This window comes from Xenopus laevis, chromosome 8S (assembly GCF_017654675.1).
Source record: "Xenopus laevis strain J_2021 chromosome 8S, Xenopus_laevis_v10.1, whole genome shotgun sequence".
In the NCBI taxonomy this organism is placed as follows: Eukaryota; Metazoa; Chordata; class Amphibia; order Anura; family Pipidae; genus Xenopus; species Xenopus laevis.
Genome location: NC_054386.1, coordinates 58,001,028 through 58,017,306, shown reverse-complemented (window position 1 = coordinate 58,017,306; position 16,279 = coordinate 58,001,028). Strand labels below are relative to the sequence as shown.

The 16,279-nt window shown below is 41.1% G+C and overlaps 1 protein-coding gene across 3 annotated transcripts; it reads left to right on the top strand.

Annotated features, from left to right (window-relative positions):
• The first annotated feature begins 812 nt into the window (after positions 1 to 812).
• Positions 813 to 13,852, top strand: irs4.S (insulin receptor substrate 4 S homeolog). Of its 3 annotated transcripts, XR_005963727.1 has the most exons (4): positions 813 to 4,442; positions 5,974 to 6,057; positions 6,429 to 6,666; positions 11,482 to 13,852. XR_005963727.1 is itself a non-coding variant. In XM_041574158.1 (3 exons), the coding sequence occupies exons 1-2, from the start codon at positions 1,223 to 1,225 to the stop codon at positions 6,018 to 6,020; spliced, it is 3,267 nt and encodes a 1,088-aa protein (XP_041430092.1). In that variant the 5' UTR covers positions 813 to 1,222; the 3' UTR covers positions 6,021 to 6,057; positions 11,482 to 13,852. The 3 variants fall into 3 exon arrangements, 2 of the variants coding, with proteins under 2 accessions (XP_041430092.1, NP_001084242.1); XM_041574158.1 differs by lacking the exon at positions 6,429 to 6,666; NM_001090773.1 differs by lacking the exons at positions 5,974 to 6,057; positions 6,429 to 6,666 and having other exon boundaries at positions 977 to 4,442; positions 11,482 to 12,318.
• The last annotated feature ends 2,427 nt before the right edge of the window (positions 13,853 to 16,279 follow it).

Genomic DNA, 16,279 nt, shown 5'->3' with positions numbered 1-16,279 from the left:
AATGTTCCTCAGGCGGCAGCAGCAGTCGACGTACACTGAAGACCCCTTATATTTATGAATGAATTAGTATACTATCCCTCCTGTGTGAAACAGTGGTGTTTAAACGTCAACGTATACAATTAAGTATACACGGGTTAATATATTTATTTGTAGACACTCTTCTCTAAATACGTGTCCCCATCGAGTATTCCTGTTTAGCGACGGATTTACAAGGGTGCCTATCTTCTTATTGCAGCTGTGCTTTACTTACCTTGAAGTCAATTGACTCAGACATTAAGGAAGGGTTTATTACAGACAGACTGCAGAATCCAGTGCAATGCAGTTTATTCAGACCACTGGTCAATTTATAAACGAATTACTCGAGGTCGAGTGTTTTGTTTTTTAATTATTTCCGATTCCTATCAGTTTTTTTTTTCTTGACTGGCCGCTCATGGTTTCGACGACCATTATAAAAAAAATCACCACAGGGCTGTACGGAAATAGCCCTCCCCAAATTGTTGTTTACTTCTCATCACAACCAGGCGATAGTTTCCCGCCCACTGCGAGAGGCGCAAGGAAAGCCAGACAGCCCGGTCACCAATCACAGTTCGCCAAACCTTCAGCTGTCCCGAAGTTTAGCCAATAAGCTTAGCCAAAGGCCCCGCCTTCTTACTACTGGCAGCTTTGCGGCAGAGGGGCGCGTTCCTCCCCTTGTGGCCACCAATGACATGGCTGTTTACATTCTACAGCGTGAGTAAAAAAACAGGCGGGGTGACAGAAGTATTATTATTTAAGCCTGCCCATTTTCATGTAGATTTGGGCACAGAACAAAGCGATTGGCTATATAGCCTGTCATTGACTTCTCGGAAGCTCTTAGCTGGGTTTCTTCAGTTTTTTATTGGTGGGCGGTGGAGTCTCAGGGTGACGCATCCGGGCGGGGTCACATGTTGTTTTCGCCGTGCTGCTTTCCCTCCCCCTCCAGCTACAGTCTGTCTGTATTAAGTGTACGCGCGGCAGGAGAATTCTGTCTCCTCCGGTTTTGTATGGGAGCAAAGAGTTTCCAGCCAACAAGGAAAATGAGCGGAATTTAGAACTGACCCGCCAGGAAGACGAAGCGCCAGAGCCGCACACTGCCTAATCCATTCGCAGAGGGAGGAGAAGTAGCGGGGTGCGCTTCAAACGGCTGCCGCAGAGACGAGCAGGGGTACAGCGCACGCCAGCAGCTGGGTTTCCCAAACCCTCCATGGCGGGTGTGCTGTGTCCTACTGAAGAGGACAGATCGAGTCGAGCAGCCTTGAGAATGCTTCCCCCGCAGCCGTGTCCAGATGAGAGCGGCGCATACAGGCGGATGTCTGGACCGACGCTGTCGCAGGTGCAGGAGGAACCGGCAGCCGAACCCCCGCAGCCGCCGGCATCCGCCGCGGAGGATGATGTGAGGAAACGCGGCTACCTGCGAAAGCAGAAGCACGGACACAAGCGCTACTTCGTGCTGCGGAGCCAGAGCCACCTGGGTCCCGCCCGGCTCGAGTACTACGACAACGAGAAGAAGTTCCGGAGCGGACAACGGAGCGGCTGCCACCCCAAGAGAGTCATCCCGCTGTACCTGTGTTTCACAGTCAGCCGGCGGGCAGATGCCAAAAACAAGCACCTCGTGGCTCTCTACACCAAGGACGAGTACTTCGCTATGGCGGCAGAGAACGAACAGGAGCAGGACGGCTGGTACCAGGCCCTCAGCGAGCTCATCAATGAGAGCAAGGGCGCCTGCCTGGACACCGAGGAGCTGGAGGAGAACTACGGCACCCTGAGGCCGGGCACTGTATTCAAAGAGGTGTGGCAGGTAAACGTGAAGCCCCGAGGGCTGGGTCAGGCCAAGAATCTGTCGGGGGTCTATCGCTTGTGTCTGTCCAGCAAGGCGGTGCATCTGGTCAAGCTGAACTCGGATGTAGCCTGTGTCCATCTGCTGCTCATGAACATCCGCCGCTGTGGCCACTCCGAGAACTACTTCTTCATTGAGGTGGGTCGCTCCTCCTCCACCGGGGCAGGTGAGCTGTGGATGCAGGTGGATGACTGTGTGGTGGCGCAGCACATGCACGAGACCTTCCTAGACACCATGAAGGCTCTGAAGGCCTATTCGGAATTCAGGCCCCGGAGTAAGAGCCAGTCCTCCTGCACAAATCCCATCTCTTTCATCACCACCAGAAGGTACTTGGGCAACCTGCCCCCCAGCCAGACTGGACTGCAGAGAAGGGCCAGGACTGAGAGTATGGTGGGAACACCCCCCTCTGCTAAGAATAATTCTTTTCGTTTTAGAACCTCCAGTGAAGGAGAGGGTACAATGACCAGACCTTTCAGGTCTGTGACTGGGAGTCTGAGCCATTTAAACACGGCAAGGATTAACCTGGGAAAGCAAGAAGGAGCTGGGAGGTATGTCAGAGCACCTTTTAATTCTGGATACCAGTCCAGGTCGGCCTCATTACCTGTGTCTCATTTCCCATCTGCCACCAGTCCTATAAGTGTGTGCTCTAGCAGCGGGCATGGGTCTGCATCTGAAACGCTGACCAGGCCATCTAGTTCCTCTGTTTGTGGATCTCCTAGTGATGGTGGGTTTATTTCCTCTGATGAATATGGTTCAAGCCCTGGTGACCTGAGGTACTTCCGGGTTAGAAGTAATACCCCTGATTCCTTGGGAAATACACCTCCCATACAGGAAGAGAACACATTGAGTGACTACATGTCAATGAGCACACACAGCCAGCCAGATTCTAGGGACGATTATATGGAAGCTGATAAATGTTTTAGGAAAAGGACATACTCCCTAACAAAACATACAAACTCTGCATCCAAGCAAAAGTCCCAGACTGCAATTTCTTTGGGGGAGGACTCAGAAGAGATTAATAAACAGTTTGCCTTTGCTGAATCACCAAAGCTGAAAGATAGTAGTCTTGTAGATGATTATAGTAATGGTGTAATAGATTCTGTTTGTAACCAAAGCAGAAGTAAAGCTAGTGATGATGGCTACATGCCAATGATGCCTTCTAATTTATATGACAGTGACTACTTACCCATGGCCCCAAAAACTGTGTCTGCACCAAAACAAATTAATAGGTGTCCTTCTCAGGCAGACTCTAAGGGTTATATGATGATGTTTCCCATTAATAGTTCACCTGTCAAAAATGTATTTGGAGGGGCTGCTACTAAAAGTAACCTTGAAAAACTGAGTAATGGAGGCTACATGGACATGTCATATGGGAACTCCACAAAACAAATTCATGACTCTAATTTAAATAATAATTCTAGGGGGTTGAGTTCTTATTTTTCCCTGCCTAGGAGCTTTAAAAGCTTAACTAAGCAGACCACAGATCAAAATGAATATGTTCCAATGTCCTCACCTGGAAAGCTGCTGCATTTGGGTGCAGAAAATGGAGTGGATGTTTGTAAGGATGGAGCAGTTCATGATATAGCTAAGATTGAATTAAAATCTTCCAGTAGCATACTGGATCAACAAGTTAAAAGGCCAAATAAACTTACTCTAGGCATCAGGGGAAGTAATACCATACCAAGAATGTTTGATCACTCTGCTCCAGCTGAACCTACTAGCCCTGGAGAGTATATAAACATCGACTTTAGTGATAAAGCAAGTAGTACTCCATATTCACTATCTGCTGATGGGTCACCTTCCTCTCTTGGGTCAAGCTGTGATCATCGTCAGTCTCCGTTATCTGATTACATGAGTGTGGATATTGATGTACAGTCTCCAAAAGCAACGGCAGAACAGTCTAACTCTTTAACAGACATTTCATTATATGCATGCACTGTTGTCTCTAGAATGCAGCCAAATGCTGAATATGCCAAGCTTCCCTGTGGTACAGCTTGTGTCAGCAAAACGGACAACATAATGGATGATTACACCACAATGACTTTTAACATGGCAATGACTCCACCAAGATCCTTTGCCAGTGAAACAGAGAATGGTACAAAAGTGGACAGTCCTTCATCCATTGTGAATCGGTTGTGTATAGGGGAATTGACTTCTCTTAACAGTGGCTTTTCTTTACCAAATCCTTTGCCTGAACCTATAGCTGGGCCTAAAGTTATCCGTGCAGACTCACAGGGAAGGCGAAGGCACAGTTCTGAAACTTTTGCCTCTTCCAGCACGGTGACCACTTCCTCTTCTTGCTTTACTGAAAGTGGCAAGAGGCACAGCTCAGCCTCATTTGACAATGTATGGCTTAAACCTGATGAAAACAGTTGTGAACAAGAGAATAAAATGTCCAGGCATTGCTCAACAGGATTTCAGAATGGGTTAAACTACATCTCTTTGAGTATGCACAATGGTGTTTGTGAACCAACGTCCCCAGATTGCCATCAGCACCAAAACGGAAGTAGAAATCTGGAGAGTGGGGGTTATGTCAGCATCGACTTCACAAGGTGTGACTGTCTGAAGTGTCCCACTTCAAGAAAAGGTTTGTAACTGATACTTTTCCTGTGAACTCTAGCAAATGTAAACATTTCAGCCCCCAATGCTTCATGTTTTGCTTCTCCTGTAACTTCCAGCAAAATGAATGCATGACCAAGTCTGTGTCTAAAATGTAATGTGCTTAGCCTTCTATTATTGCTGTGCCTTTTTGCTTTTCATTTTTCCAAAACTGCTTACTGGTGAGGTGACACCTCTGTTTGCTTTGCAGGCAAAGTTCTTGCTGTTCAAATCACAATGTAGTACAGCTGGTGCGTGGGCATCTTGTTTAGTTGGCAGTCCATTTTTTAAAGTGTTAATTCCCTTTATACAGCAAGACCGTCTACAAATTGCCACTAGGTTACTTGTGGTCACAAAATTATTGTGAAATGTTTTCAAAGTTGTTTTTGTATAAAAAACTTCAGCCTATATAGACAAAGTCTTACTTGGCAACAAGGTTAAGTGGTGCAGGACATTCACCATTTCTACATAATGATCTTGTACTGTAATTAGACCTTAGAAGTCTTTGTCGTTTATGAAAAGTTATCTGCAATGTTATAAATGTACTACTGTCATGTACAACATCAGCCTCTCCTTACATTAATTCTTAAATATTTGAGGGTTACTTTTCTGAAACTGCCTCTTTCAACATTTGTTGACACCCTTATTTTGTATAGGTTTTTGTCATTTGTAGTTCAGCAACAGCAGAGAGCCACAACCAATACATTTTGGTTCTGTACTAGGGTAGTAAAACTTATAATTAAAGGGGTTGTTCATCTTTTAGTTAGCTTATAGTTGGATGCAGAGAGTGATATTCTGAGACCGTTTGCAATTGGTTTTCATTTTTTAATGTTTGTGGTTTTTGAGTTATTTAGCTTTTTATTCAACAGCTACCCAGATTGCTTTTTACCTCTTACTTTTATTATCTTGTATACAGTAGTGTTCTGAAACAATTTGCTATTTTTGTACCTTTTGAATGTATTTTTTTTTTAAACTATCTGGCTTAATTACCCCAGCAACCAGTCAGTCTAGTATTTGGCTGCTGAGGTCAATGTCTCCAGGGGTGCTGCGGCAATGAGGCTGTGCCAAAGCTGGGGAATGGAATGGGCACTGGAACCTAGGTACATTAGGCCTAGCAAAGGATAAGCAATACACTGTAATAGGTCACTCTAGGAGTGACAGGTTATTTAGTTCAGCAGCCCAAGGCTCCGACGAGGAGAGTCAGGGATTAAGATCACGGGTACTAATTGCCCAGATACCAAGTTTACAGACTTGGGGATGTAGAGATTCCCCTGGGTGTTTCACTTAGGGAAAAGGCTGAAAGCTGGGTATACCTTCAATTGCTGCTTCATTGTGTGTTCCCTTGCTTGCAGGGACTATGATGTTCTAAGGTGCTGTGAGTATATGCTATCCTATGTTGTTCTATGTTCCTGTTATTTCTATAAACTACTGTGTCGATCAAGTTGTGAATAAACTAGGATCTCTGGTTAAGCATAAAGAACCACTGGCGCCCAATTATTGTGCATATCACTTTGTTACAGTTACACTACACCCTGCCTCCACACCGTTGCGAGGGCTTACACCTTGAGAGAAAGATCTCATCCGGAGCACAAATATAATTGAAAGTAAGCTTTTACTAGAAACGGTGCCACTCATTTTACTTTAGCGCTACATCTATCTATCTATCTATCTATCTATCTATCTATCTATCTATCTATCTATCTATCTATCTATCTCTCACACCAACAATATGGCCCCGTGACTGCAGTAGATTACTTTTAGCATTTGTGTTTTCTGCTGTCTGTAATTCTTAGAGAAAGTTGCCACCCTGTAGCCTAAGGCCACTTTGTGTATGTGTTTTGATAAAAGCTAATTTTTCGTTAATAATACTATACACTGCATTTTAAAGGGGTTTAAATGAACATTGATTATGATGTATGATCGATATTCTGAGACAATTTGCAATTGATTTTTTTTGTTTGTTTCTTTTATTTAGTTTTTTATTCAGCAGCTCTCCAGTTTGCAGTTTCAGCAATGTTATAAGAACTGGCAGATACCCCATCTATAACTATTTCTCATTCAGTTGCTGATTCATCATAGAGCTTGTTTATAGTTGCAGATGCTGGTTACCTTTGACTATAAACTGACCATACATGTATTAACACAGCACCTGCTAGATGGCCCAGCACTATAAAGACTATGGAGTGTGGTTCTGAATGATGGGCAATATAAGTGTAAGAACCCAGAATGTTGTGATATAAACTGTTTGTTTTGTCTATCCAGTAACACCAGTAGAACAAAGTGCCCAAAAATAATATGTACACAATGTTCACATAGTCGCCAGCATGGAATTATATTAAAATATCGGTCATTGTTTTGGTAGGTGTTAGAGTAGGAGTGCCCATACTTTACTAATGTGTGTGTTGCTGCTTTCATTACTGCTGATATACCAAACTCATTGTCTCTGGCTACTTAAAAGTCAAAAAGCATTCATGTACAAAATATATGCCAAACTATTCATTATATATTAATTAATATAAGTGTGTGTGTGCTCCTGGGTGGTCGAGAGTGTGTTCTCCTTCAAGAGTGATGATGCACAGGATAGTATTTTAGAGTTTTGTAGCCTCCTTTTGGGGCAACATTTAAAATTAGCCATTCCTCATTTATAGAAGTTTTTTTCACAGTCAAATGTCCACGCCATTTACCTTTTACATTTACCCCATGTACCTTTTACATGGGGGTAAATCACCCCATGTACCTTTTACATTTAGACATGTGCCTCATTGTCACTCTGCTGGACCACACTTAATCCAAAAGGCACTTGCAGCATGCTCAAAGATGGTATTTGTGTAAAACTGTAAATCTAACATACTTGAGCAACACAAATAAATGCTATTTATTGGATGTGATAACTGTACAGGTAATTGTTGAAAAACACGGAACGTGAGTAATGGCAATTTTAGAGCACCTCGTCTTGTTGAACACACATGATTCTGTGTAATGTTTAAGTGCCTCGTGCTTTGGTCTTGTGCTAAAAGAGCAGCCCATATAAAACGTTTTGGCTATATTCCAAAAATTTCCTGATTACGAGGCCATCTTTCGTAGACTCCAATTTAAATTCAAATGTTTTCAAAACGATTTTCATTTTTCTCTGTAATAATAAAGTGTCTTGTACTTGATGGTGGTTTTGTTGGCTTGGCAGAATATCTCAATTACCCCCATCATCTTAATGTGTGTCAGTCTTATGTTTGGCTGCACTAAAAAATATGTGTAATGGCACTTTTTGAACTTTATGGTTTTATGTAGCCTAAAATCACTGTGCAGAAACTGCCCCCTTAGGGTGAAGATACAGAGCCACTTAGTAGCAGCTACTTGTCACGGCTACAAAACTACAGAAAATACCCTGCCATAGACAATACTGAGGATCTGCATTGTCTATTTTTGTAGCTGCTACAAGTAGCTCCATGTGTCTTTACCCTTAGACTTCAGAAAAATCACTTTTAGTAGAGTTGGCTTGAATGCAAATCTGTGGGGCAGTTTGTTTTTTGTTTTGGGTTAGGTGAAAATGCAGTGTCCAAAAATGCCCTGGGTGCCACTACCCTTATTCTATGCAGCCATTCAGGTCTGTTGAGCGTAATGTATCCAATTAAAGGAGAACTAAAGCTTAACTAAAGAAGTAGGCTAGAAATGTGCATTATGTTTTGAGCTTCTGTACCAGCCCTTTAGCAGGGAAGATCTGTACTTCCAAATATGACCCAGTAGTTCCCCATCTTCTTTTCTGCTTATTCACTGCACATGCTCTGTGGTGCTGTCACTTACTGATCTTAGGGACTCACTCACAATATACAGTACACATAGAATATAAATTTCACAATAAAAGGCTGTTTCTAGTAATTAATACAGATAATTACTACATGGCAGTACATACATTTTTTTTGCATTGAGAATTGCAACAAACAAAACTGCCATGCTTGCAGATCTGTACTTACATTCACTGTTTATGTTCTTGGATTTTGGCTCCTTACTATGAAGATGAGTGTTGGGAGGCAGGGGCCATTAGGCCTTGCAATACAGAGATTATTTTTTTAGCAAACAGTTGAGGGAATTAGTCTGGTATCTATGAATGAACTTTTAGTTAAGCATAGGTTTGCTAGTATTATTTGATCGCACTTTTAGGGTCTGACTTAAGTAAAAGCGGAAGAACAGTCTGACCTACAAACTGATTTTCATTGCAGTGGAATTTCCATTTCATTTTATGTGCTGTCTTGCTCCTCTCTGATACTGTTCATTAGTGTGTTTTTATATCAAATCTGTCAGGCCAAATTTTCTTCCAACCTAGTAAAGCCTTGTTTTGCCCCCTGCCCAGATGTGTCTGCACTACAACTCCATACATGCATTTATATTACATATGTTGAAGGATTCTGGGAGATGTAGTCTGTAAACAAGGTCCTGGCCAGTCATAGCATGCTCATCTGTAATAATGAAATCAAATACATTTATTTCTGTGCTGTATACAGCTGCTCTGAACAGCTTGAACAGTTTTCACTTTGTTTCTAGTTCCCAAACACCAGTATAAACATTGTGTCAAAATTGTCATTCACATTTGTATAATTTGTAACAGATTGTTAGATACACTCACACTGTTTAATTGTCTTGCTGTGCTATCTCAGAACAGTCATTTGCCCTTGCTCACACTTAAAATTACAGATACCATATTACAATCTATAGAAGCCATCAGGAATGTCTCTTACATATCTTATTAAAGGGAATTTTGGCTTACAAACCAAAAGACAGATCAGCAGGGTGCTATGCTTAGGGAACTGTCCGAAACCATTAAAAATCATGAAAAGTCTGCATATTTTTTAATTGATGTATATTGCAAAGTTGCTTAAAATGTTTATTTTTCAAAAAGCTTAAGATATGTTTTTGCGGAGTTCCCCTTTAACGTGTGTCTGGGTTCACTTTATAAAGAGGAGTGTCCTAGCCTTGCCTGACCTGTATGTGGGCACTAGGCCAGTAGCCTCATGACTTTTATATGCTCAAAGAACCCCTTGGTGCCATCCTTCTAATACATTCAAGCTGAGAATGACCTGTTGCAGGTATGAGATCCGTTATCCGGAAACCTGTTATATAGAAAGTTCCGAATTACAGGAAGGCTGTCTACCATGGACTTTATTTTATCCAAATCCACATTTTTTTAATATGATTTCCTTTTTCTCTGTAATACCCAAACAGTACCTTGTACTTGATCCAAACTAAGATATAATTACTCCTTATTCAAGCCCAAACCAGCCTATTTGGTTTATTTAATGTTTAAATTATTTCTTAGTAGACTTAATGTAGGAAGATACAAATTGTGGAAAGATCCGTTATCCAGATAGCCCCAGGTCCCGAGCATTCTGCTTAGTGGTGGCATAAGATGTAATCAGCGTTTAGTTATGTAATTTGTGTTAACATTCCTCATTATTACTTGAGCATTATTTTATAATTTGGGGATATTAGAAGTTAGTTGTGAGTTCGGTATTCTGTATAAACATGCTTACTAGTGATGTGCGGGCGGGTTCGGGTCGACCTCGCACTGCCCCTCGCGGGTGGCAGGCTGGTGCGGGTTGAGCTCTTCTCCTGCTCTCCCCGTCCCGCCACCGTCAAATGCCGGCTTCTAACTTTTATAGTCTTGCGTCTGCTCGCCCCGCCCTTTTTGTGACATCATCGGCAGGGCGGCGCAAGTCTATAAAAGGACCCGGAAACGTGGGCGCTGGCGGCCGGAGCAGGGCAGGTTAGGGTCGGGTGTGGGTCAGGACAACCCTGACCCGCACATCACTAATGCTTACTCTTTATATAGTCATGGAACTCCTTGTGTGTGACTGTTGGGAACATGATTCCCTTTAAAATGTGCAGTAAATGATATATTGGAACTCATTTATAAACACTGGGCAAATTTGCCCCAAGCAGTAACCCATAGCAACCAATCGGTGATTAGCTTTTTTCAGCCAGCTGCAGGTTGTGCACTGAAAGCAATCATCTGATTGGTTGCCATGGGTAACTGCTAGGTGCAAATTTGCCCCCATTGTCCCTTATTCAGATGAGAGGCCAATTTCATGCATTATGACCTGAAAGATATGTTTGCACCACCCATTCAGCATGAGGGCACAGTCACCACGGCAACTGCACAGTGGTCATCACATGGCTAATGTTCTTAAAGGTATACTGTCATGGGAAAAAAAAAAATTTTGCACTGAAAACCATTTCTCAAAAGAGCAAACAGATTTTTTTATATTCAATTTTGAAATCTGACATGGGGCTAGACATATTGTCAATTTCCCAGCTGCCCCAAGTCATGTGACTTGTGCTCTGATAAACTTCAATCACTCTTTACTGCTGTACTGCAAGTTGGAGTGATATCACCCCCTCCCTTTCCCCCTCCCCCCCCCAGCAGCCAAACAAAAGAATAATGGGAAGGTAACCAGATAACAGCTCCCTAATACAAGATAACAGCCTGGTAGATCTAAGAACATCACTCAATAGTAAAAACCCATGTCCCACTGAGACACATTCAGTTACATTGAGAAGGAAAAACAGCAGCCTGCCAGAAAGCATTTCTCTCCTAAAGTGCAGGCACAAGTCACATGACCAGGCGCAGCTGGGAAATTGACAAAATGTCTAGCCCCATGTCAGATTTCAAAATTGAATATAAAAAAATCTGTTTGCTCTTTTGAGAAATGGATTTCAGTGCAGAATTCTGCTGGAGCAGCATTATTAACTGATTCATTTTGAAAAAATTTTTTTTTCCCATGACAGTATCCCTTTAATTTATTAATAATGTAAGTAATCTAGAGATCAGATGCAGTTTGGAGTGTTTTTCTTCATATGCAGCTTTCAGAAGAATCTCTACATAGTTTTTTGTAACCTTGCCATCTGTTCCATCCTGTCTGGTTTATTACAGCTGTAAGTGAACACTGAAAACACTTCATGGCCTTTTTTACAAGTGACATTTTGTACAGTTCTTTGTCGAGGATTAATTGACTTTATTTGTATTTTATTTTCCACAGACTGAGTGCATTACCATGGAAACCATACAGAAGAATGTGTCACCCCAGCCTCTCGGCTGGAACACAGACGACTCTGAAGAAACGCAGGAATAGAATGCGTGAACTTGTGCTGAATTGGAAATGGATACCTGCTTTCCCACACAGACTTAACTGTACAGCCATTTAAAGCTTATTTTGATGACTTGGCAAATGAAGCTTATTTTTTTTCAGCATAATTATTTTTTTGAGAAGATAAATTCTCATTGCACGTCTTACAGTTTGTATGTGAGATCTTGCTGTGCTTCGTATAGCACTTCTGACTTGCAAAATGGGGCAGGGATGTGGAATCCATTTTATCGCTCAGTTCCACCATTTAAAATGGTGCCCACTTCAGGCCCCTGCAGGATAAAATCTGGGTTCTAAAGGGTTAACTTTACGGAACAGTAACTGTCCGCTTGTTAATGATCTATATATAAGTTCTACTTTTCTGGTACAGAAGAAAATATTAAATATGTAAAGTTAAGAAATATTTTGAAAGTTTTAATTTTTTTTAAAGTCAAAGTATATGTATTTTACTTGATCTATATTATGGAAATATGCCTCAGAGAATGAACAAAGATGCATTTTTCTATGGTACGTGACTTGGCATATCACAGAGCTTCTGTGTGTGTGTGAGCCCCTGTCATTCTCTTTTCTTAAGTTATTCCCATATGTTCACCCCCACTCATAACTTTTTTTCCCCTTTGGAGTATCCAACTTCCCATGAGCCCCAACACTGCAATCTAAATGCATAACAAAGACTACAGTATTAATTGAAACGTATAGGCCCTGGTGTACACAATCCAAAAAAAAAAAAAATATATATATAGGTACTTTCTTACTGTTGATCCACAACTTTAACAAAATGTAGCATTGCATCTAACTGTTCTGAAAGGAAATGGATTTTATTTGTGACATTTTGACATTGTATGGACAGTGTTGGACTGAGGCCAACGGGCCTGCTACCTTGGGGGGGCCCCACACCACCCCGGGCCCTTCAGCCGAAAGCACTCTGCCCCCCCCTCCCCCAAGCCACAACCCCCCTCTTACCTATTCCTTTGCACACGTCCAGGGGCCAGAAAGGGAGGTAAGGAGAGCCTTTGGTAGGGAGCGGTTGTGGACGGCTGGTTTCCTGGTTGCCCCGCCGGCACGGTCCAACCCTGTGTATGGATATAGATGGTGGATGAGGAATGCAATTGTTGCAGCGCAGTTTTTATATGTGAATTACTAGAACAATTTAAGAGGGTGTTACAGATGTTTTTAAGGCCCTACACTGAGAAGAACTCTGTCGCTGCCTGATCTTGGTGATTATTGTTTGCTAATATTTTGTAATGCGTGTCATCTACATCTTTTGGTTCAGTCCTGCTTCTCCCATATAAGCTTAATACTGTCACTGTGAAACCAGGTGTATGCTCTGGCTATACCCCTTGAAGGCCAGTATGGAACAATTCTGACAGTTTACCACTACACAAAACTCAAATGGGAGAGAGACTAGGACTGGGGACCATCAGTATGAATATAACTGATATCATTTGTCTTATTTGCTGTGATTAGGGTGAAGGCGACTGACTGAATTGAATCCCAGGTTGTTACTGACGGCAGGTCAAGCTTTTCTTACTGAGCAACTTTGCAGTACAATAATTGGGTGACTTTGTTCTGTTCCATAGAAAACAATCCACCACACCCTTCCACTTCATGTTAGCGCTATTTTATAAAAAAAAAAACGTTTATACGAGCTCTTAAAGGCTCCAATTAGATTTGTGATCAATAGATTCAGATTGTACATATATGTGAAAATTTAAATAACTGCTTTATGTACCAAAAAAAAAACTTATTACAAATGTGGATGCATTAGAAACAGAATATACATTTATTTTTCCCATGGTGGTCAGTTGTGTTGAACACCTCTCTGACTTTCTCTAGATTAACACCTATTTCATCTTTGTTTACACACAAAAGCTTTTGGTTTTTTTTTTGTTTTTTTTTATGGAATTGAACAGTTGTCTTAATACCCCAGACCCAAACTCTTTGCCCCCTCGTGATCTTGCAGCTGCCAGTTCAGATCTTAACAACCTCAACCTTAGATTTATGTGAGTGTTTTAATACAGGTACAGCATAAAATATGCAATCTCTTTAGTTTACAAACAAAAAATTAATTTATTCAGTATTGTGCTGGAATATAACGGAGTATGTAAGCATATCACTAGATATTATCTTCCAGCTGCCAGTTTATGCTGCTGTATAGTTTAAAATTTACCAGTGACGGAAGAAATGTTTTTGTCCTGTAAATTTAATTTCATATTTGGGAGTTATTTTGTCTGTACAAATTAATAAAAAAGAAGTTGGTACTGTTTCCCTTTTGTTATCATTCTTTGCCTACATCTCATTGTATTTAAAACAAACAAGTGGGGTCTCATTTTTTTTGTTTGTATCTTGAACTTTTTGGATGCAGTCAAATATTTGTTCAGGTCCCCCATTGGCTTGTATAATTTTTAAGGATATATAAGGAATAATGTACCCCCCATTGTAAATGATAAGGATGTTAGAAGTTACTAAGGGGTTCCATGACCATAGAAACAGTTCAAGGTGCCTTCTGGTAAGCCTCATATTTCACTACAGGGGGTGCATTATTCTTCATATTACACAAGTTTCAGTGGGTTATGTGATGTTAATGACCTCATGAAGCACCAGGTATATTTTGAATAATGTTCCCCTATTTTAAAATATATAGCTATTCTAAGGACTTCCATGCAGAGCATTGTTATACAGGTCACGCAAAGTTGATTTCTGATGTCCTTATATTTTAAAACAGGTGGTGAGTTATTTAATATAATACACAACTTCCAGTGAAACGTGACAGAAGTGTTCTATTTCCAAACTGTGATCACACAGCATAGACTGCTACAGTAGATCTCGCCCGTAGACCATTGTTGTACCTGAATTTAGCCAAGTGCCATCATTCTGGTCCAATCCAAGTTTAATTCTATAGTTTGATTTCATATAATACTTAAAAAATTTGACTTTAGTATTGCAGTTCTACAATGCCATACCACCTGCGCAGCCACATCTGCCTAACTGTAATAAGATTGGATCCACTTCCAGTCAGGTAGATGTCGCTCATCCAACTGGGCCTGATATCTAGATTGAGCACCCCTAGGCCAGCTGCAACCAAACTGCCGCCTGCCTGGCCAATCAGCATGCCCATCCACCAGCTATTTCTTCATTCATCCAGCCCCTGGGAAATTTATCAATTTGCGTGTTGATTCAATACCCTCTTTATGTGGAATACAGGCTCTGCACGTCCATTGTTACAAAGGTCACCTCAGATAATGTGAAATCAATGCTATCAATCATTTTTAGAAAGTCCGTATCCTTAAAGGAACAGTAACACCAAAAAATGTAAGGGGTTTAAAGTAATGAAAATATCATGTACTATTGCCCTGCACTGGTAAAACTGATGTGTTTGCTTCAGAAACACTAATATAGTTCATATAAACAAGTTGCTGTAGAGCAAAGGTGGAAATTGAAAAATGGCTATATGGCACAGGTTAACCAATGGATAACAGATAACACCATTAGACAGACAGAGCTTATCTGCTATCTGCTGTGTAACTTGAGCTTTTTATCCTTTGAATAGCTGCCCCCATTGCTACACAGCAGCTTATTTATATAAACAATAGTAGTGTTTCTTAAGCAAACAAAGCAGTTTTACCAGTGCAGGGCAACACTACATTATATTTTCATTACTTTAAAACACTTTTATTTTTTGATGTTACTGTTCCTTTTAAGATAACTGCCAATTGGTTGAATACAAGGTTGGAGTAAGTAATCAACATATTCCACTATTCCTTCATTAAGGGATCCATTAGATTAAATTATAGGATGTCCTGGTGGCTGGGACAGATTTTTGTGTATTTTTGGCAAGGTGTAAATCACAGGCTTGACGGGAAAAGCAGGCAAAAAATAGTTGTACGTATCATCATTAGTAAGAGCAATACTTAATATATCCCTTAATTCATTTTGGAATTTTTTTGTAGGGTCAACCAGTAATTTCCCATAATTGGATACCTCATTCAATTGGGTGAGGAGTTTGTTTCTATAATATTCATAATTAAGTATAACAACTCCCCCACCCTTATCTGCACCTTTGATTATTATCTCCTTATTTTGTTTGAGGGATCGTATTGCATTTTTCTCTGCCCCTGATAAATTGCCATGCCATTGTTGTCTTGCCTTATACCAATCTGTCATGTCCACATTAAGCATTCTATTGAAGGTTTTTATAGAGGGATTGCTGCTAATCCAGTCATATGTGCTTTTTATTTTAAATTTCTCACTAGCTGGGGTTCGGTCCCTTGTGAGGCTCGCCCCTTGTGACATGTCCGAGTGTTGTGCGTCCATTAACCCCTCGTGACCAAAATGTTCATTGAGCCGTATTGGACGTGTAAATTTGAAATTGTCATCACATGAGAAAAAGGGTTTGAACTCACCGCTGGAACGAATCCTAAACCTTTTCTTAGTAACGCTTCCTCTGCGGTGGACAGCGAGTATATACATTTTTTTCATTATATTTCATGCTAAGCAATGGACAAATGACTGTGAGATTTTGGAATGTATGACGTCATAGTTGGTGCCAAATGCACAGGGATAGGTATAAATACACATTTTGAATTGCATTCACTTATCCTTGATAAAGGCCCCAAGAGGGGCCGGAACGTTGGACACTGTAATTCATGCAGTAAAGATCATATAATTCACTAGAAAATTTGGTGTGCGGCTC